At 37.6% G+C, this 24,677-nt stretch overlaps 1 protein-coding gene across 4 annotated transcripts in view; it reads right to left on the reverse strand.

Moving 5' to 3' along the window:
• dync1i1a (dynein cytoplasmic 1 intermediate chain 1a) overlaps positions 1 to 24,677 on the reverse strand; it is a 68,959-nt gene that overhangs the window by 40,440 nt on the left and 3,842 nt on the right. For 3 of the 4 annotated variants that reach the window (XM_079589751.1, XM_079589752.1, XM_079589754.1), the window contains 2 exons: positions 22,880 to 22,939; positions 21,008 to 21,123 (listed from right to left, as the gene is read on the reverse strand). In XM_079589751.1, the coding sequence (XP_079445877.1) occupies positions 21,008 to 21,123; positions 22,880 to 22,939 (176 nt within the window). The remainder of the gene's footprint in view (positions 1 to 21,007; positions 21,124 to 22,879; positions 22,940 to 24,677) is intronic. The other variant, XM_079589753.1, reaches the window with a different exon arrangement.

A 24,677-nucleotide genomic window follows, 5' to 3' on the forward strand; every position in this document is an offset into this window, starting at 1 on the left:
GGGCATGAGACAAGGAAGGGAGGACACCCCCTACTGCCCACCATACTGACTGACAGACACGCAAAATATATCAGACACACTTTCAGGCCAACATTCATACAAGTGTCGTCCTCTTTTAAGAAGCACCACATACAGACATACCGAAATAAGGCTTCAGAAGTTGGGTGTCGAGCAGCCTGCAGACCACAACTGAGGCAAAGCACTGAGGAGGCGGCAACAGGAACATGAAAGAGGTCTGTAATGTGGAACTGGCACGACAAACTGCACATGAGACACACACTATCTATCTATCGCACCCCTGCATAGCACAAAAACTTCCTCAAAAACATTCTCACACACTAATCGACCTCGGTCAGGGCAGATGCCATATTGACTTTGACACAAATTACCATATATACCCGAATATAAGACGAGGTTTTTGTCCTAAAAATAGGCTGAAAAATGGGGGGTCGTCTTATATTCGCGATATAGACAAAATCACGGGGGGAAAGGGTGAAAGAACAACGGAATTAATATGAAATAGTGACTGAAACGCGACCCATTAAGACAAAACCAGCTTTCCCTGATTAGGGTTAATCGAGTATCCTGATAATCGAGCCGTCGTCTGATGAAATCAAATACACATAAGATAAAAAAAAAATATCTGTGCTGTGATTTCGGCTATACTTGCATGTAAAATTAGAGAAGCAACATAATATCTGTGTTTAACTGAATTAAAACGCTGCTCCTCTCTACCACGCGAGACGCAGAGCGAGCGAGAGAGAGAATGAATTATCAGTGCAATTTTCAAATACAATTATTTTCTGTTGAAAACCAGATTTTTTCCACAAAAATCTCTTTTTGTCCCAAAAATAGGTCTGGAAAATGGGGGGGGTCGTCTTACATTCAGGGTCGTCTTATATTCGGGTATATACGGTAGTTTTAAGCCAGTATGCTTGTCTTAGCTGGTGTAAAGTCGCCATTTACCGAAGTTGTGATAGTCTTTTTCCCTATTGTGAAGTATATCCAAGTGAAATGGCTTCTCGAACAAGAAAAAATGTAGGGCGGAACCTGATTTTGTTCTTGGGGAATTGATTGGAAGGTTGTGGTTTGCTATTGGTCGATCTGATGTGATTGACAGGTTGCCCCGCCCTCATGACAGAAAACACGTCATCAGAGAAGAGAAGAGATGTCGCTGCAAGAGGGAGGGAAAGTTACTTTGATTAAAGATTATGAGGACACATGAATTAAAAAAATATATATCTATAATAAATGTATAATAAATACTTTTTGACTGTATTTTGACTTCATGGTGCTGGATTCAAGTCACTCAACAGCTAAACATGTTTTCTAAACCATCCTACCTGTTTCTTGCTGTCTCTGCATACCGTATACCAGTTTAAGAGCTAGAAGAAAATATTTCAATCTCTTCAAAATTACACACTTCAGCTTCAGTAACTATGGCTGGTGCTACAGTCGCAATGCAAAAAGGTTCAATTCCTTGGTGAAATACAAAACTGTTCAAATATGCAGAACGCCACATGCAGACACATAATGCAAAAGTAACAAATTCAACCTAAAATGCAAATATTAAATTAGTAACAGGAAAATAAGTCGCATCAAACTGGACTGAGCCGCGATGATAGATTCCGCACACGCTGCAGTCTGCAAACTGTGACCCATCCAGCCAACAAAAGCTCTTCTCTTTCCTTCTCCCGTCTCTCTCTCTCTCTCTCACTCAGACACACACACACACACACACACACACACACACACACACACACACACACACACACACACACACACACACACACACACACACACACACACACACACACACACACACACACACACACACACACACACCCACACACACAGAGACTGTCTTCTGAAATCAGATGGAAAAAAGCTGTGGAGAGAGTACTTGTACTCCTGGCTACTTGCTCATCAAACACACAGAGCACAGGCCAGAGTGGAGTCAGGTCCTTGAGCCGACACTCTTCTCGGCCTCCTGCAGCTGTGTGTGTGTGTGTGTGTGTGTGTGTGTGTGTGTGTGTGTGTGTGTGTGAAAGCCCATGGCTGTGGAGACTGCGTTTGCATTTCATAACTACAAACCACACGGATGGCTGACAAACCAGCCATGCCGTTTCCGCCCCTGCAGCTACAATTAAGAAAGAAAAAAAAATCTAATTATTTAGAGTCCAAATAAATGTGCAAAAGTAAAATCATAACATCTCTCACCCCAAGCATAGACCCGTTATAATAATCTAAAAATATTATACACACACACACACACACACGCACACACACACACACACACACACACACACACACACACACACACACACACACACACACACACACACACACACACACACACACACACACACACTAAAATAAAAGTATACTTTTATTCAGCAAGGACACATTAAGTGGATCAAAAGTGACAGTAAAGACTTAAAATGTTACAAAATATTTCTATGCGAAATAAGTGCTCTTCTTTTGAACTTTCTATTTAACAAAGAATCGTGTTTTCAACATAATTTTTGATAATAATAAATGTTTCTTAAGCAGCCAATCAGCATATTAGAATGATTTCTGAATAATCATGTGACACTGAAGTCTGGAGGTCTGGAGTAATGATGATTACAGGAAAAAAATACATTTTAAAAATATTAAAACATAAAATATATAAAATTGGTGAGCATAAAATATTGATTTAAAAAACAATAACAATTATTACCAACCGCAAACTTTTGAATGGTAGTTTATATAACCTATAATATTGTTTTTGACTTGTACTATAAACATTGGACTGCATATTTTACTTTTCTGACCACATTCTCTATTATACAATAATTTTTACACTATACTATCATTTGTACCTAATTTACAGTTTACCTTATTATATTTATGTGCTATATTTCTACTTGCACTGCTAATTAGTTGCATATCATTGGCTCTGCTAGATGAAAGACAAGAAAGTTGAATGTAAAATAATAATAATGACTCAAACTTCAGCGAGAGGTAGATGAATGAATCAATAGCACAATGACAAATGCTAGAGACAACGCTGAAAATCATAATCAAACCATACACATAAATCATAGCAACCCTTATCTTTCTTCTCCTCTTCTGAGGATCTTCAAAGTTTGCTGTTGTGGCGAATAATGCTTTGACTCTTTACTGGAAAAGCAACTTCACATTTGGGCACGGCCCTTTGTTGGCCTTCCTCGTCATTGTCGTTTGTCATCATTATGACATCATTATGACAAACGGCTGAGATTGATCATGAAGTGCTTTTGAGAGTACCGCTATCTTGAAGCCCAAGGCCGCGCGGATCAGACCTGCCTTCCCCTCGGAGACCGAGACGCACTCTGGGGTCTGGAAATGTTCAGAGTCGGGACAGATAAAGAAAGCCAACACTTTGAACAGATATCTGCTCTGAAGCGCACAGGAAATCTTTTAGATTCCAGATTTGGACTGAATATTTGAAATAATGTGTAAGTGTGTGTGTGTGTGTGTGTGTGTGTGTGGGGGGGGGGGGGGGGGGGGAGTTACCACCTTCTTAAAGTTCTCATTGTATTTGACTATTTTATAGTAATTCCCACTATTTCAATGGAACTTCATTTGATAATTTGTAAACATTTATATAATTAGCTGTTCTCTGATAGCAACAAATATTGAAAAACATATTTCAGATCCAACTTTCGTCATATACGTCAAACTCTTAATCCATTTCTATAGGTAATTAACATTGGCTTGAGAAAGCTTGATGTTGAGAGAGAGAGAGAGAGAGAGAGAGAGAGAGAGAGAGAGAGAGAGAGAGAGATTCAAAGTTTGAAGCCGTTTTAAAAGCTAAAAGTTTTAAGGTTTTAAGACAAATCGTTCAAAAAAAAAACCTTTATTTAGAGGCCAAATGTAAACACGAAAAGTTTTTTGATTTATATTGTCATCAGTGTTGTCGTAAATCGAATGTCTAAATAAAGTTTTTCTTGTAAAAAATCTTTTTATGTTATGTGTGCCAGCAACTCTTCTTGTTGAACTTTGATATCATTAATTAGACAAAATCATTATTATTTTTAAAGTCTAAATTATTTCTAAATGATTTATATTTTACTTTTTTTTTTTTGCCAGTCCGTTGATAGTAAAACAATATTAAAATACATTTTAGGGCTACTACAGTACATATTTTAGATTCAACTATTGTCATTTTCAAACAGTTATTACCACATAGCATTATGAATCAAGATGAGAAATGGATATTAACTAGGAAATACACTCTGTTAACTAATCAGAACAGAACATGACACTTAGCTCATTGTTAAACGCCATTTCAAACTATCAATTCCAACAATAAGAAACTAGATACTGTTTTGCTTCCATTAACCATCCGACCAAACTAAACTAACTAGTTTGGCTGTTGTTGATTGCCTACTTCGGTATTTTTGAACACGCACATGCATACACACACACACGCATGCACACACATACATGCACGCACGTACGCACGCATGCACGCACACGTTGAGTTTCCATGTTTTATGGGGACTTTCCATAAACATAATGATTTTTATAATGTACAAACTGTATATTCTATCCCCTAACCCTAAACCTACCCATCACAGAAAACTTTCTGCATTTTAAGATTTTCGAAAAACATAATTCTCTCTGATTTATAAGTCGTTTCCCTCATGGGGACCCAAAAATGTCTCCACAAGGTCAAAAATTACTGTTATTACTATCTTTGTGGGGACATTTGGTTAACACAACGTAGTTTTACCGGGTACACACACACACACACACACACACACACACACACACACACACACACACACACACACACACACACACACACACACACACACACACACACACACACACACACACACACACACACACACACACACACACACACACACACACACACACACACACACACACACACACACACACACACACACACACACACAAACACACACACACACACACACACACACACACACACGGATTATATTTCTTTTATTCCACCTATAAGTCACAATAATTGTCCACTGAAACAATGCCGTAATTTTTATTTAGCTCCATTACCTCCCGAAACCTCCAGGTATTTTAGTTTGCCTAAATATCCCTGCCAACTAAATTCTATACGTGACGTGAAATGAATCCCTCGCAGCATCACACTGACATTAATCACAAACGCTAATGAAAATGATTAGTTCCTCCTTTTACTGAGCGTCTACTGTTCCAGATCCCATATTCCTGACCTACCAAGACTCTGGTCTGGTAATGAACCTACATTATGCAACGGGTCTCTGGCCCGCAAATGTGGTGCCAGTGAAGCTGGCCTGCTCCCAGAACCACATCTTTAAGGGAGTCATCATGCCACGCCATGCACAGACTGGCCACAGAGCATGATTAAACCTCATGACTTCAAACTTTCCAAACCCTGGCCTGTCAAAATGAGCAACTCAACCCAGGCAATGAGCTAAACTCACTTTTCAACAAGTCACAAAACAGAGATGGCATATTGGCTAAAATTCTTTGATTTCAAGATTCAAGCACTTGGATAAATTTGTCTGAAATAAGTCATGTTTTCATTCAGTATTAAGAACAATAATTTTTATCACGACCGTGGCGATAAAACAAACCAATTTATATCGTTCAGCAGTGAAATACACTTATTTGGAAGGCATGAGAAACAGCCCGGAATGACATTATAATTATTTAATAAAGCATATCATGTAATGTTTTTACTGTATGTACACAATTCATGTTTTTTCATAGCAGCAAAAGTCTGAAGGCTTCTGCAGTTTCTATCACGTTGATGTGCTAAGAGTGCCCCCTAATGTCCCCTGTAGGACATGACCAAAACAACGCATTCAATCAGTCACAAGAATTTTGTTCCATAAAATTGCAGCAAATCAATTATTACATAATGTAACTTTCTTATAAATATAATCTTTGAACATTTAAATTGACTATAGCTAAATTTCCCTGCTTAATCTGAGACACATCCAAACAAAGGTAAAAAAAGGTTATTGTAGGTAAACATGACTTTTGAAATGTAATTATAAATATATATATATATATATATATAAATAAATATAGCTGCAAGCAGCGATTACGGGCCCAAGCCGGTGGCACCGCCACCCCGGTGCCTTTAGTTGCACTAAAGGCACCAGGGTGGCGGTGCCACCGGCTTGGGCCCTCCATCGCTGCTTGCAGCTATATTTATTTATATATATATATATATATATATATAAACGCTTGCAGCTATATTTATTTATATATATATATATATATATATATATAAACCGCCACCCCGGTGCCTTTAGGGTTCTTGTGCACAACGGGCAATAACGTATCTCCGCTTTAGAGCTTGCCTCAGTGTGGGTTCTGCAAAAGTGCGCATCGAGGGCGTGAGCACCGTTCTAAAACCTAAAATGAAAAATTTAAATTAGACACCCTACAGTTTCATGGACTTAACGGACACATGAAATCAGCAGCCATTGTAAGTACACAAGACCAAAAATTCATATGAAGTGTGGTATATATATATATTAATTTTTTTAAGGGACAAGACAGATCATTTGACTTGCCTGGCCTGATTAGAACAGTGAAAAAATAAAAATAAAAAATGGGTTGTGCAAAAAGGGGCATTTTTTGCTAGATTTTTAAAAAAGTTTAAATATATCAAAACAGAAAGATTTTTTTACATTTAAAAGCGTGCAATGAAAAACAGGAATAGGGGAGGGGAATGACCGACAGAGAGAGACAGAGAACTTTTGAAACTAAAAAAATAACATCCTAACTTTGACAGAAAGTAGTCTTTGATAATGTTTAAATATACATAAAAATGCAGCATTTAATTAATTGAAATTAGTGTACTTTAAAACACTTGTTTAAAAGAAAAAAAACATTTATACATAGTATAAAACACTAGATGGCACAATATACCTATTTTTAATAGTCTTTCTGCCCCCCTCCCCACACAGACACACACAGGAGGGGCTGTCTGTGTGTGTGGCTGCGATGTCAAGATTGCAGTGTGTGTGTGTGTGTGTGTGTGTGTGTACGAGGATCGATCGAAAAATGGAGACAAAAACATACTCCGTCATTTTGTTCATACAGGACATCATTCAAACTGCTAAGTGTTTCCTTAGATTTGTGTACACTCGCAATAAAACACAACATTGTGATTTTGTTAAACTATAAACTCTTGTCAAACTGTAACATACAAATGTCACCCAACCAAAATCACACACACACACACACACACACACACAACAATGTTGACTGTTTTTGTTCTGTTTCAGCAGCGAAAATAGTTAAACAAAGATCACAGCAGAACCATCGCGCATCTCAATGTTTTTTCATTAGTGAATGATTCCGCATTTTGAAAGAATCGCTTGACTCAAAGATTCAATGATCAATCCATAAAGATCTGTGTCATTCATGAATGATTCAGTCGTTCGAACGACTCGTTTGAACAAATGAATCAATGACTCGCTCATTAAAACGGTCGTGTTTTTTCATTAGTGAATGATCGTTTATATACTGTCTATGTGAATGATACCGCATTTTGAAAGAATCGCTTGACTCAAAGATTCAATGATCAATCCATAAAGATCTGTGTCATTCATGAATGATTCAGTCGTTCGAACGACTCGTTTGAACGAATGAATCAATGACTCGCTCATTAAAACGGTCGTGTTTTTTCATTAGTGAATGATTCCGCATTTTGAAAGAATCGCTTGACTCAAAGATTCAATGATCAATCCATAAAGATCTGTGTCATTCATGAATGATTCAGTCGTTCGAACGACTCGTTTGAACAAATGAATCAATGACTCGCTCATTAAAACGGTCGTGTTTTTTCATTAGTGAATGATACCGCATTTTGAAAGAATCGCTTGACTCAAAGATTCAATGATCAATCCATAAAGATCTGTGTCATTCATGAATGATTCAGTCGTTCGAACGACTCGTTTGAACGAATGAATCAATGACTCGCTCATTAAAACGGTCGTGTTTTTTCATTAGTGAATGATACCGCATTTTGAAAGAATCGCTTGACTCAAAGATTCAATGATCAATCCATAAAGATCTGTGTCATTCATGAATGACTCAGTCGTTCGAACGACTCGTTTGAACGAATGAATCAATGACTCGCTCATTAAGACGGTCGCCTGGCGACACCTATAGGAGGTTTAGTGTTATGTTTAAAAGTAGCCTTTCATTCTTTGCAACGATCGTTAATTAACTTATATTTAAAACAATCTTATAACATTATTTAATGCATTGTTATTTTTAAGTGTAAAATATTTAATTTGATCAGCCACAGGGTAGGCTAACAGTCCTATAGTGTCTTATTATTCTAAATAATTTAATTTATAGATCAAATTTAGAAATTAAAAATGAACTATGAAGCATACATTTAATAAGAGTAGGGTGTGACTAGGTATAGATATTACAATATACAGATATTCAAATATAGTGGGCACTAGCCTATTAAAACCTGAACGTGTCCGCTTAATAAATCGTGAGCTGAATGAGTCACAGCAAAGATCAGCACAAGGAGTCCAATTTCATTAATCATGGGTGAAAAGCTGACTGAAAAGATTAAGAATAATAGGCTATTGAACACGCAATTCAAGCAATCCCACCCCCGAAATGGCGCTATGTTTAAAATTAAACTAAATGCTCACGGCTGCACGGGCAATAACGCGTTCACGGCGAGGAACGAGCAGAACAGAGTGAACGTGTTTTAGTCCATTCATACTGGACGTCCAGTACTTACTTTGGCTTTTAAGTTAGCGATTTAAAAGCCCCCGCTTTAATTGCACATCGATTAACCGGTAGGAAAATATTCTAACAGTCACTATTTATATAGATACAATATACAATGGGCCTACCCGATTTTGACCACAAGAGGGCAGTATTGCCCTATGTATGACTTATTTTTTGACTAAAAAGTGCATTCTGGCTGTTTTTTAACTTATACATAATTCTTAAATTGAAATAAAAGAACAAAATGGGTTTAGTTCTGATAATTGTATACTTTTATATAGAAATAAATGGTGTATAATAATTTTTTTAGAAGATATGAGGCTTTTAGTGTTTCCTTTTTTGGACATTACTTTAATCTCTCGCCATAGCAAAACCGTTTGAGATATTTAATATCCGTTCACAATTTAGCATCTTTAATGTATTTTCATCATGTTGAAAAAGTTTGGTGTGAATAAAATAAACCACCGCTAAAAACTCGGAGTCTAAAATATACCAAAACTCACATTCAAACCAAAATATCTGACTTCTTGTTGGTCGGAGCTAATGACTGTAAATTAGAAAGTTGTCCGGATCGAAGAGAAGAATATACGTACCGAGTTTGGTTACTGTAGGTAAAACTAATACCCCATTTTTGACTAAAGGTGGCGCTACTGAGCCCCTTACCACGCCCGTTTCTGAAACTTCGCATATGTCTATTACACAATAAATGTCAAATGCATGTTGAGTTTCATGCAATTTGAAGCATGTTAAGAGCCTCAAATGCATCCAAAAAGAATATAAAAGTTTAAAGCGTTGCCATGGCGACAGTATTAAAGATATCAATCATCCTTTCACAGGTCTACATCTGTCGTGTGTTTACATTATACAGATGAAGTTTGAAGCAAATCGGGTAAAAATAAGAGGGTGAATTCAAAGCATTTTGAAAGTGACACACTTCCTGCTGCCAGTTGGTGGCGCTATAACTTTGACTCACAATAGTCACATCCATGTGATCGGCCTCTTACAGCGAACACACTGCTGAAGTTTCATCAAGATCAGTTAATGTATGAGGATGTTATAACACACTTCCTGTTTCCAATATTCGCCATAAATTCGTTTCCTCGCCACGGCCAAACCGTTCGAGATATCAAAAATCCCCTCGCAAGTTTTCATCCTCAATGTCTTGACTTCATGCACACCGAGTTTCGTGGCGATTGGTTGAATCGTCTAGGAGGAGTATTTTAAATTCCATTGAATGCGTTTTTCTAACTACCCCAAATAGCCGACTTCCTGTTGGGCTGGGGTAAAAAGTCAGAGCATGAAGGATATATGAACCGGTGAGATCTATAAGTGTACCGAGTTTCATATTATTTCATGCAAGCGTGTTTGATTTATGGACCAAGTTTTCGGACCCCGTTCCAGGGGGCGCTGTCGAGCCCTCCTGCCACGCCCGGGTACCAGCTTCAGTCCGGCTCTAATGGCCGCAGGTTCTGACCCGTGTGCAAAGTTTCAAGAGTTTTTGAGTATGTTAAGGGCCCCAAAAGCCCCCAAACCCTTGAAGAACAATAATAATAATAAATAATAATCCTTTGGAAAACAATAGGGCCTTCGCCTTTTCAAGGCTTGGGCCCTAAATATATATATAGCATTTACTTGAACAGTAGTGTGTGTATGTGTGTGTGTGTGTGTGTGTGTGTGTGTGTGTGTGTGTGTGTGTGAGAAGCAAATCAGAATATTACAATGATTTCTGAAGGATCATGATACTAAGGAGTAATGATGCTAAAAATTCAGTTTTGTCATCACAGGAATAAGTTACATTTTGAAATATATTCAAATGTAAAACAGTTTTTTTCAAATTGTAATAATATTTCACAATATTTGTGTTTTTCCTGTATTTTTGATCTAATAAATACAGCCTTGATGAGCAGAAAAGACTTCTCTCAAACACATAAAGTCTTACTGAACCCAAACTTTTGAATAGTTGTGTGTGTGTGTGTGTGTGTGTGTGTGTGTGTGTGTGTGTGTGTGTGTGTGTGTGTGTGTGTGTGTGTGTGTGTGTGTGTGTAGAACTGAAATGCTTGAATAATAGAAACCCTCTGGAGCAGCAATCCTAGGACCACCCAGACCTCACCTGACTTCACAATGATCTTCGAAGATCCTAGGGAATATGGGACTTTCAAATAGTGTGTGCTACATGGGAAAAGTTTAACCGTTCGCAGGAATGAAACAGTATCCCATCTGATGTTCAGCACACATCAGACGGCAAATATTATTATAGTTGCTCCGTGGACACGGGCCGTATTTTTGGCTGAGGTGGTTTCGTGTATCTTATTATGTGGCGGTAAGAGAGGAAAATTGTAATCATCTGGGTCCAGATTGGCATGGTCCACCTACTGTGAAAGACATTGTATTGTCTGATATCAGGTTTTTTTTTTTTGACTGGCATCCCGCCTCGATCCAAACCATTTGGGATTCAGGCCTTTATGGGCTTGAAACCAGAGTCAGATGATGGCCGATGAATTCAAAGTCTAAGCATTTCAGCGAAGGGAGAAAAGACAGACATCCCCTCTAATGCCACCAATTAATTTTGACATTGCAGATCAAAAGAGAGTAAATGTAACAGTATCTAAATGCGACATGACGGAGACGGAGGGAAAATTGCAACCACTGTTGTATGAAAGCGAATTTTTGGCTAACCTTTAGTTTTGTGAACACTAACACCCTCAGCTTTTCTCTTGTATAAAAGAGCTAAAAAAACACGCCGGCATGAAGCGCTTCCATATGTGACCCGTCCGCCCGGCTCAACCCAGACATCAGCGTTTGAGGGCGAGCTGGTGCCGAATGGCAAGGCTATGGGCAAAAGCCTTGACTACAACTATCACGAGGTCCATACATAAGACGCCGACTGCAACACACTCTCAACCATCCAAAACAGTGATATTAAATGCATGTGCCAGAACACAAAATATTCCTAAGTGGTTAAATTAGGCCCCTTTCAAGCGTCATTCAAGGTGAATATGACTTGAACTGCTCTTGAGAATGACCTGAAAAATCATTATAATCTCAATTAGCCTGACCGTTAATAAACATTGTCATCAAACACTATGATTATTTCAACTCTTGAGATATTCAGTGGTCAGACGTTGACCCGATAGCACAATTAATTAATTGAGTCAATATGCTCGGCTGGGATCAATTGACATTCACTCGGTTGTTTTCAACAGCTTGGTTACGGTGGTCTCTGCAAAGTCTCTGTAATGTCTTTCAGATTAGCAGTTAGTTAGAACTCAGTTTGCCTGCAATTAGGAACCATTACAGGACCACCACAAGTTTACCAAAAAAGTGACTGTAAAAAAGTGAATCACCACTTCCCACTGGAGACCCCCAGAGCTAATGGCCCTGAAAAATTCCAGCAAAAGAAGCCTAATGCACACACACACACACACACACACACACACACACACACACACACACACACACACACACACACGCACACACACGCACACACACACGCGCGCGTTAAATAGAGAAAGAGAGAGATTGTGAGAAACAAAGAACCACATCATTTCCATGACCTTCTGAACTGTTCAACTTCTTTGAGATTGTTTCCAGGACCGAGTGCAGTCCAGAAATTACAAAATTCAGTATCATAATGGTTCCAACAAAGTTCTATGGTTTTGAAGCAACCTTAGGCCTCGTTATCTGGCATAAGGGCCTTTGCACAGACTTTTTTTAACAGTAACAATTCTTATCGGTCGATGGTAATTAGCGGTAGAGCCTGCGAAGGCTTTTTAAGTCTCATGGCTTACTTGTTGATCCGAGCTCTGCTGATTTGGACCACATTTTATTGATCGGACCACTTGCACCAAGAAAAGGGGTTGAAGACTATGTGTGATATATCAGAAGACCCTTGATTAAAAGAATGTTTGACCCAAAATTGGCATCCCAAAATGAAATGTTTAGAAACATTAATATATATATATATTTTTTTTTTTTACATATGTGAATGTTTTTAAATACCATCATTATTATTATAATACTATTATTTATTAAAATAAAACTATGTGAATGTTCAACAGAAGAAAGAAACTCATACAGAATTGGAACCACTTAAAAGCGAGAAACTTATGACTTATGAACTATCCCTTTAAACGATTCAATGGCTCACTGATTCAATGGGTCACTGATTCACTGATTCAAACAGCTAGGTTCCAAGCAAGTTTGAGGCGGTTTCATGAATCATTTAGACTTTTTGACTCGTTAAATGGAAACTATTACGTAATAATCACGTCTCACTTAGTGTTTGTTGTTTTCAAGAATTTACTGTAGTAAGTTATTTTTTATTTTTTCCTGTTTCGGTTTATTGTGTGGCAGTCTGGAGTCGCAGAGAAAGAAAGCCATAAAGATTTAAAAATGACACGAGAATAAGTAAATTAAGTGAACTATCCCTTCGGATGAAAAACTGTTTCCACTCAGAACAGAGTGACTCAAAAGATCTTTTATAAACTGTTTCAACAGATTAACATTTAATCACTACCTTTGCTCCACTCACGGATGCCAAATTTTTAGGGGTCATTTTCTCCAAATATGCAGTGTGAAACGTTGCACCAACAATGACAAAGAACCAGAGGAAAGTATATATAACTGGATAGCCAACTTTCCCAGAAGCCCCTAACGCACTGTCCGGTGGATGAGCCATGCCTTTGCAATGCTATCCACTCCCATCAGCCTTTAAGAATTACAAGCCTGTTCTTTCATACAAATTATGTCGCCGAGAGCCCACTGGAGCCTTGAATATGGCGTTCAGTGATTGGCAAGTAATTCGATTGAGTGAAGAACAATGTACACACCAACCAACAGACAAGAACCTGGACGCATATCACACTACCCATATTCATTAGAGCAAATCTGAGGCGGAAACGGACAGTTCATTAAATTACATTTCCCTAAACAGAGTAACACACACATTTAGATTGATGTGAGACAAACTAAAGCTTGAGAGAATATAGGCTTCTCAGAGGGGTCAAAAGTTCAGATGGGTCACAACCCCTGAGTGACCAGTTCTGCTGAGTCATGACTACATTCTACACACATCCAGTGCTGTTGCTTCTCAATCATGTCATTTTAAGGTCTTTTGCCTCTGATGGTGAGATCTGGAAGGATTTTATACCACGAATGAACCATTGGCTAACAGGTTTGACATTCATTTCTGTCAGGTTTTCCAAGATCAGATACTTTGATACAGACACTTTGCACGAGACTAAACCTGCATCGTGGGTTAAACTGGGGTCAACAAAACATCACAACCAGCTGATGAACACAAAACACATGCCAAGCACTTTTTGGATCCATCAAGGAGCTCTGACTTGTGTGTTGAGACAAAAACATCAAATATCTGTCCAAAAAAACCCCAAAAACTTCAAAGAAAGCAAGGTTTTCTGACCTTTTGTACAAAGGAATTTGCATTAGTGTCACAAATTTGACTGATTAGTGACCTAGACAGAGTAGAATTCTAAATATTTCTCATTAATTTTCCATGTCTTGTTTTTGATGTTTTAAAAATCTTCAAACTTGCTGTTTTGGTTTGAACAAAAGGCTGCACTGTTACACATTTTTAAAGGGTCAGGTTTTTGTCCACAATAAAAGTGAATAGCACTCAAAACAACATTGAAAGAACATTCCGGTTAAAAAAATTGTTTTATTTTCTAAAGAAATGAATACTTTTATTCAGCAAGGATACATTAAATTGATCAAAAGTGAGAGTAAAGACATTTATAATGTTAAAGACTATTATTTTAAAAGGTGCACCATGTAACTTTTTTGTTCAAAATTAAATTTACAATACACTAACAATCCTTCTTCCAAAATGTGTTTTTGTCTTGCCCTGATTTACTATGGTAAGCCCGTTATAAGTGTTTATATTTTAGACATACTTTTCGGGCGAAATTGCATACTTACGTCACTCGTCCGCCTGTGACTTATCATATCCGTAAATAGAGAAAAGTTGCTCCGGGTACTTTGACGCGTGTCTAGTGTGGCAGTGGCAGAGGTTAGTTGCAAACCCGATTGAGAAAGCTTGACATGGAGCAGCTTAGGCCCCGTTTACACGTACATGGTTATTTTGAAAAACGGAGACATTTCCCTTCGTTTGAGCCCTTAGTTTACACGCAAATGGAGAATTCTCCTCTGAAAACTATTCTTTCTAAAAACTCCGGCTAGAGTGGAGATTTTGGAAAACTTCGTTTGCACGTTTGCATGTAAACTGAGAAAAACGTGACTATTTTCGGGATTCTGATTGGCTAACGTGGGCTTGAGCTTCTCGTTACACTGCCACCTACAGGTTTGGCGTGCTCTTGACGGCATATACACGGGTTCATGTAACGAACACTTTTCTGAAAACTGACAGGTGTGCACAATGTTATTTTTAAAAACGGAGAGGGGTGAAATGTCTGTTTATGAAAAAAGCCGTCCACGTGTAAATGTAGCCAAGGTCTCAAAACTCCAGGGAATCACTTTTTTTTTTTTTTTTTAAAGGCAAACAGAGTAACTTCTGCTTGCAAAAAGACAACACGACAGAGCTCGTAATAAAAGGAGAATCAACATTGACTTGGCTTTTCAGAGATGGCGAGAACTTAGGGACTTAAAAATGTTGTAAAAGCGAAGCGTTTTCTATTACTATATAACGGTGAGTAAGCTATTTTATTGGACAGATAAATAGCATATGTAGCTCTCTAACCGAGTTTATTGTAAAGCATTATCTATTGTGAAGGGTCATTTCATATAGTTATTGTAGCGCTGTGTGTGCTGGATTTGATGGGGTAAAGCTACAGTAATGTCTTCAGCTAGTCAGCTTTAGATCCTTTCCATCTAAACTGGTTATATCTCTTAAAGGGATAGTTCACTTTGAAATAAATTTTTGATATGTTTTATCTTACCTCAACGGCATCCAAGATGTAGGTGTCTTTGTTTCCACAGTATTTTCAATTTTGATATTTTTAGGTCAAACCGTTCTTGTCTGTCAGTCATATCATGCATGTCTATGGGCTCCACCTCAAAGAGCATGCACAAGAGAAGTCCAAATTAAACATGATTTAATGACTCGTAAATGTAAGTAAACCTTGATTGCCTAAGACACGAAACGAGCGGTTTGTGTGAGAAAACGAACAGTATTTATATCGTTTTTACCTCTTGTAACACAGCCACGTCCAAGTGATCTGAGGGCGCGAGCGCTTCCTGGTGTGTGACGTGTACGCAGACTGGTGCATATATATATACACTAGAAGTCGCATTAAAGTCTGCGTACACGTCACACACCAGGATGCGCTCGCGCCCTCAGATCACTTGGACGTGGCTGTGTTACAAGAGGTAAAAACTATATAAATACTGTTAATCACTAATAATGATAACTAATAATCACTTAGCACGGCGTTCGAACTTGTGGTGGCTGTTTCGGGTTACCCGGAGCTCTACGATTTTCCGAGTTTACAATGTGACAGTTTACTTGACAACAAACCAAAGTTTTTTTTGCGCGCGCGCTCGCTATTAGACTGACACCTGACTCGGTGGTTGCTTAGCAACATAAAAACCGCAGCGAACTGCTATTTCAGGTGTGATCGGGTATTGTTTTAGCAGTGCTGTGCGCCTCGCGTTTTCGAACCTGAAAAATGCATTAGGTGTGATCCGGGCCTTGGTGTGAGGCTATTTTGAGCCTTGTTAGTGGTATTAACTAGCGATTTCTTTTTACTTATATTCGATGCCCCATATACTAGCGTTATAAGCTAATCAGTTTTTAGAGATAAAACTCTTTACATTCGATTATGATGAAAACACATCCCAGAAAACGATCGACTCTGTAATGTTAATTTTTAGCCGGAATTGTCCTTTAATGCCTCATTCATTAATTCATGCTGGCCGCTGCTGGTACAAGGGTCTCCGCAGGCACCGCTGGCCTTCCTGACAGTGTTATAGTGTAGTCTCGTGGGTGGGGGGTTAACACCTGAAGTTCTTGGATCCCCCCAACCAAGAGAGGAAAAAAGAAAGAAAAGGAAAAAAGGCATCTGCTTAGTTTCACCAATCAATGGACGAAACCTCAGCGCCGGCCTGAACAAACACAGAACGCAAGCTGTAGCAGGTGGTGGAAAGACCTATTAAACCTTCCTCTCTCTTTCTCATGTGCGAGGTCTCACAGGGCCAGGGTCTCTCCTGCACACACAACCTGTACCTACAGACAGCTGTGAGCCCAGCCTGCATCTGTAGGCCGAGAGGAAAAAACAAATAAACTGTACAGAGTGCGAGCGAGCGCTAAGGGCAACGGCCAATCAAAGGCTTGTCAGAGGTTGCACTTGCTGAATAAATGACCTGCCTTGACAGGAAATTCCACCAGCAATTTTAATTCTGATCAGGCTTCAAGGAAGTGGAAAGAATAAAAACACATCAGTTATAATGACAGGAAGTCTCCAATCACATGGCAAGCAGCTGTTGCCAACGTAGGGATCAAGGAGCCGTGAGAGGATGGAGGGATTCTGGTGCGAAATGCAGATGGAAAAAAAAGAAGATGAGTTTGAGGGGAATGAGAGAAGCGAGGTAAAGCCTGTGTGTCACAAAATACTCGCTTTTTTGTGCACCGCTTGCAAAAAAGAGGAAACCAAATAGCAAAAGATGTGCTTCACATCACGACTACCAGCGATGTTATGCAAATACACCAAAAGCCGCTTGTTAGGGGGTTCCGTCCATATGGAGATGTTTAGGGTGCTTTTCAAACCATCTGCATTTTATACCAGGCCTGGCTCCCGAGTCTGGGGGATGCAATCAAATTAGCCGAGCTCTATGTGAGCTTCATTTTAACAAGGCTATAAATTTAGAAAATGTAATTGAAATATGATGCTTTAAATATGATTGGTTTCAGATATATGATTGAAGCCAATGGAGTACATTAGAGTACACTTGTGGAAGAGGGCGGCTCAGCGCTGAGTGCTGTGTCGAGTTAGCGACTGTAGAAGCCAAGAAGTCTTTGTGGTAGGAACCACACTTAAACTAATAAGGAGAAATATCCTGACATTATTCTTTTACAAACAAGCAAAAGTGGCTTTGATTAAGCACTTTCACATTTCATAAATCAATCAACTCGAGGAGTTTTATTAATACGGTCTCGTGCTACATGAGGTTATTATTTAACCATTTTAAAGTTCTACTTATTGTTATGATGGTTTTTGTGCCATGCAAGCACATAATTTTCAGTGTTGTTTTGAATATTGCTGTTCTAAATAATATATCCATGGTTCTAAATAACATATTTAAGCTGTATAATTTCAAGTTACTTCTGCAAATGAAAAATTAAATCAATTATTAGATTTTTTACCCCTAAATGTTATTTTTTGCACACACAAAAAAAAACTTAAATAAAATATCAATGATAAAATGATATACCGGTACATCATTTTATATATAATTGAAATACTTTCAAAATTTCTATATTTTTAAGTTATTACTGCAAATGGAAAATCAAAAAAAAATATTTGTTGTAAATTTTATTTTTATTTTATTAAAAAGTATACACTGTAAAAAATTCTAACCTCCCCAACTCAAAATTTTCTAGTGACTGGTCACTTCTAAATTTTTTAATTGGGGAGCAAGTGAAATTCTGCAAATTGATCAAATTAAATTTGCAGAATTTCACTTGGGACAATTGATTTCATAATATATATAAAAAATATATTATAATATATATAATATATGCAACAAAAAAAAAACATTAATTATGTGGTAAAAATTTTGGCAAGGCAAAGAACTAATAAACGAGGATATTTTAAGAAATGTTTCAGTGTTTCAGCTAGAGTTGAACTGTCTCTCTCTCTCTCTCTCTCTCTCTCTCATACAAATGGAAGTTGGTTACCGACATTGTTCAAAATATCTAATTTATGTTCCAAAGAAGACAGACAATCATACATGTTATGAACAACATGAGGGTGAATATGCAATGATATACAATGATATAATTTTTTTTTTTTTTGGTGTACTGGCCCTTTAAGGAAGTGTATTACTATTTAAATATAGATAGATTCTACAAAGGATTCATCTATAACATACAATCTTTTGAAATGTCATGCACATGAACAGATAGCGGACCCAACAATCTCAACAGAAAGCCGAAAGTAAACTGGTAGCCCTCAGCAGAGGCGCAGGCACAACTCCAAGTGATGTTCTGATGATAGAAGCCATCTTGAATTACCCGTCTGCATCCACTTAAAGCCTGACTCAATGCCATTACTGTTCTGCCATTTCAAGCAGAGCCACTGATGGGCAGGCATCTCTTTTCAAAAAAAGCCGTCCCCCCAGCTCCCCTCTCAGGAAATGGAGGCCGCGGCTGGTCAAATGAATCTTAATCTGCGCAGGTTTGGAGCTCTTCAACGGAGCCAGACGGTCAGGATGACAGCCCACCTGACAGCCATGGAAATCAAAGCTCTTCGCTGAGCAGCCCGTTTCAATTTCCGAGCTTGTCCTAAGCTGTTTTACCATGAAATCCCAAATTGCCTATTTTGATTGAGTACAGATAAAACTACATAAGTAAGTTATTGTAGATCTTAACTGTGACTGACAAGGTGAGTACATGTACATTTGTAATTAAATGTCTGATTTTGCGCTACATAAATATCACTTCACACAACGAGCAATTATGGTTCCAACTCTAAAATGGTGCTTATAAAACAACAGGACTTTTTTTTTTAAATTACATAAATTGTTTATTAAATTAAGCATAGGTTATGATCTCACACTGTAGTTGGCTGGAAAACTTAAACTGATTAATAGCATTAATTCATGTGGTTAGAGCTCAGGGTTGGGGAATAATGAACTAAAAGCAATGCTGCTGCTAACTACATTTTTCATTAGTGTGACAATAGCTCAGCTCCTTTCAAAATAATATAGCTTTAAAATAAGTAGCGGTGCAGTGTGATAAAGTGCTGTTTTTAAAGTGTGTCACATTATATTATACATGCAGTTTCACAGCTGAACGAACCTGAATCACACGGGTGACTCCTAAAAAGATTCATTTCAGTGAATCAGTTCATCAGAAGGAGCATGTAAATGAACTCATTCAAAAATGATTCACATATTAATTTGAGTTAATGCATAGAGTAGTGAAATCTTTAGTTAAATTGCTGCCGTTCATCATCAAGTGTTACAAATCACTTTTAAATGATTGTAAATTATTAAATAAAAATGTATGTTTTAGTTGAAGGTTTGTGTTACTAGAATGAATCAACACTAGTGGGCAAAAGTGATGTCCGGTCCAGGAAGATCTTCACTCTTTTGTAAGTGTATTGTGTAGATGTTCTTGGAGTCAGTTGTTTTATTTGTGATAACGCAATGAAACAAGCCAAATCGTGCGGACTTATTTTTTTCGCCAGGCTGTGCCATACATAGAAATTATGAACACATGCATAAACAAGAGAGAACCAACAAAATATTAACAACTGATTATGTTGTAGTCAATGTATGCTTTTTTTCCTGTGAGCTTTTTCTTTGCATTATTATTATTTTTTGCTAAATAAAATAAAACTAATAGCTGTAGTTTGCCTTTTTTGCCAAATAATTTTGACAGATAAATAGGGGTTTAGTTACCCTTTAACCAAGTTTAGCGGTTCTTCCCTCATTTTTAAAACATTTAAAAAATAACAAATATTTTCCTCACATTTTGATGGTTTAATCGAACTTGTGGGGTTATTAAAAACAAAAAATCCTCTCCAGACATAACTTTTGACCACTTATAGTATGTATATGTAGTAATGCCATGGTCTGGGTGAATACTCGATTCTGATTGGCTGCAGGGTGTCCATTAAAAAGTGATGTAGGACACCTAGTAAAGGAGTTCTAAAAACCATTAGATTTCGATTGTACAACTAATTAAAATATAAACTAATGTTTTAAAAATGTGTTATTTGGCAAGTGAACATGGTATAAGCGGGTTAATGCCCTTCGAGGTGTCCATTGTCAGGTATTAATAGACTTCGGCGGAGGCAACCGAGACCCTCACTATACTCATCTTATTATCTCACATCCATATTTTAATGAGACATTGCCCTCTTAAATAGTTTAAGGGTTTTTGTTACAGGTACAGTAGATACATTACTTCCATTTGAATGTAGTTTAACCACTTTAGATTATGACTAGCAGCTTCACGAGCTACAGTAGAGTTTTAAAGTAGCACCCTCAACACTGTAGTGTGCAGAACGTATAGAATATGACAGTAACTATCTACCTTCAGATTGATGAGCTGCTAGCGGTGTCTGAGTCTCTTTACAGTAGGAAACCAACTCTCTGGGCAGGAAATCCACCTGAGTTATCTTAGAAGGTCCCAATCGGTGCATTCGGCGTCTGGGGAGAAAGAAAACGGCCTATGAATGTCCTGCAACCTGACACACGTGTGCACACACACTAGCATGCATGTTTAAAATACATACAGTGCATCACAAAGACAAAATACAATGTTGCACCCAATATGCTGAAGGGCTCATTATTCAGGTCTATGAACAGATTGTAAGTTTGGATGACCCTCGGTTGACTGCTAGAACTAATGTTTAAAGCATTCTCAGTACATGGCATGGTGCATCAATCACTGTCACACACAGCCCTGGGCACACAGCTGGAGAGTGACCAGCTGAAAACACTTGAACCTGACAAACATAAAAGAAAAGCGGAATGAGATAGAGGGAGCGAGCCAGAAGGAGAAATGAAGAGAATGAAGGAGAACAAGAGGAACAAAAGAAAAAGTTGCATACACAATGGTACGCTACAGTACAAAGGCAGTGAAATACCACACACACACACACACACACACACACAGATATGTAAATGTAGATTATCAATGTACAAAGAAATGAGAAATAGAAATTAGAAGGGTACTAGAACACAATCAGGCCTGTTCACAAAAGAACGATAACTATTACGATAAAGATATAGTTCTAAAAATCGTTCTGTATATAAAAGAATAGCAGAGTCCACACCACAACTATAACGATATTGTTGGAACAATAAAAACACTGACAGCCAATCAGAATCCATCCTGCTTTAAAGAGCTCAAGCATTTAGAGCGGAAGACAAAGAAAAATGTAACGCACGCTTAAAATAAACAGAACGATTTTGTCCGCTGGTGTGGACGCTAATGTAGTTATCTTTATAGTAATCCTTCTTGGTGTGAATGGGCCTTAACTCTGTAATATTATTATAGCTATATATCTATATCTATCTTTATAATTTCCTTGCTTTTTAACTGGTAACTTCTGAGCCTTTAACCATCTTTCAAAAGTTTTATGCTCACAATATACAGTATAAAAAAAGAATACTTTCCTCTCAGGTCATTTTTATTTCAGTCTATATCTATAAGATGATGCCTATTATTAGCTATTCTAACATGCGTTGATTTGGATGACATTTTTTAAGTCATTAAACAAAAATATTTTCCTATACTCAAAGCAACTGATTGACCAATCAGAATCAAACATTCTATAGAGCTGACTCACCGAATGTCATAACACTTGCAAAACTTAATTTACTGAATATGATGAATTATATACACTACTGTTCAAAGGTTTGGGGTCAATAAAACTTATTTAAAAAATGCATTAAATTGATCAAAAAGTGTCAGTAAAGACATTTATAATTTACAAAATATTGTTATTAATTTTAAACTGTAATATTTAATATTGTAATAATATTTCACAATATATATCTATGTATCTATGCATCATCCATCTCTATGCTATCAATCTATCTAAACTTTCAAACAAGACTTTGTCAAGCCAATTTTATTTTGACAATGTTTGCTGTGAAAAGTATTTATATAAAGTAGTCATATTTCTGTGCATTTAAATTTTAATTCTAAGTTATATTCTTTGCATTTTGCATTTTAATTCCACTTCCTTTTTCGAATTTGAATTGCAATTTTGCATTAACATAATTCCAATTCAAGAATTCAATCACAATTTCCTGCACTAAATATGAAAAAGCCAGTACTGCAGGTGCCCAAAGAAATGCATGTACACATCTGCGTGTTGAAAAATGTTTGTACATGACAAATGTCAGCAGATTTGCGTTAAAAAAGAGAAAGAAAGAGACAGAGAGGAGGAGATACCCGAGCTCAGAGTCAGCCTGCAGTTGAAGAACAGAGGGGTCAGTGTCCCACTGCAAGGTCCTGGAGGGGGCGGCAGGGGGTGTCACGCAGGGGACAGGAGGGAGAAAACATGCAAGATTAACCTCAGCAGAAACAACACCATCATACACACAAACATAAATATCATAGCTCACGCCATCAAACAACACGCCGCATGCAAGCCAGGAGAGCAGTGTGAAAGGACCAATCAAATCAACACAGGGATGCGGTTCAAAGCAATGCTAAGGAGGTTTAAGCGTCATGTACATTAAGATACTTTCCAAAGGATAGATGGTAGAACTGGCATGTATGATACGGTAGAAGATTAAAATGATGTTCAATTATTGGAGAATATGATAACATTCACTAAGTCTTTCTTAGGCTAATGCATTTACTATTTACACTTATTGCAAAGAAAATACTGCTTCTTTTTTCACTTTTATTGCTTAGTGCATAATTCAAAGTATCATATGATATTATTAGTGTGCCATAGTAATGTCACAGACAGTACTTTTTTGTAAAGGCTATGTTCATAAGCTCAACATTAAGCTGACTAGAAAGATAAACAAACACAAAAACAGTATATGTTTCACAGAGTGAGATATACCGTACATTAAGACAGACGTATATGTACAAAACATTTCATACATGATATGTTTTTGTTGGTGGCCAGAATATATTCTGTATTTGTAGGCCTATTCTATAAAAGCAGCACCCACAAAACCTGTAGGCAAAGTTTGAATATTTTTATCCTAAATAGGAACAAGTAATGAAAGGGTGTTGACCTTGTAAACTTTTTTCCTCAACCTTCAGTACAAGTCACAAACATGCCTATTAATTTTTTTCCCACTAAACTTACACAGTCAGAGAGGTAGCGTGTCAAATTGACACTCTGTTTTACCAGTGATGACATTTAAAAAACCATATTGTCATTCACATCATTGCAAATGGCTCCAATTTAACCATGCAAGAGAAATTGTTGAAGTCAAGGCTCAAGGTGACAGCAGGCATCAGCCAGTCACACCGGGGGGAACGACCTAAACTGCGCTGCTTTTTTCAACTGCCAATGAAATACAGTGTACACTGACTTTAATAGCGGAGCGAACACAACCCTTTCAAAGGGGTTCATGAGATTCTGGGTTACGGTTTTGCTTGGATGCATACCTTTCATTGTGTGTACCTTTTTGTTCTTATAATACCACTGGTGAAGGATAAGAGTTGTAGATGGAGACACTTAAAGGGATAGTTCACCCAAAAATGAAGTCCAAGTTTTCTGAATAGACTCAATTGCTTTATATGATTTAATTTAATTTAGTCTTAAAGTGGTAGTTGCGTATAGCTTTCAATGTAGGGAAAGAAAGTTCTCAGATTTCATCAAAAATATCTTCTTTTGTGTTCCGAAGATGCCATACATGACATGTTTGAATGATTCAATGACTCACTCATAAATACTTCACTTCTTTCATTACAGGAGGAATTTGACTGTTTGAAATTTAATATGTGGATAGTGGATACCAAAGACATTAATGAGAAGTGCCGTAAACTATACCTGTTGAGCAATTGTCCGTGACTTCTCTTATAAAACAGCATTTGTTTGGGGTGTAAACTCTAAATGTTTAAGAGCAAACATGTTAAAGATTAGCCGAAGGGCTGTCGATTCATTAAATGATAAACCATTTTCAAGTCTCTCCTCCATAGACATCCTTTTTTTTTTTTTTTACGGCCTCTGGTCAGCGTTAGCAGACGTTTTTAGTTAACCTTGCCTTCTTCTGTTATAGAA

Source organism: Phoxinus phoxinus (assembly GCF_949152265.1).
Source record: "Phoxinus phoxinus genome assembly, chromosome: 19".
NCBI classification, from domain to species: Eukaryota; Metazoa; Chordata; class Actinopteri; order Cypriniformes; family Leuciscidae; genus Phoxinus; species Phoxinus phoxinus.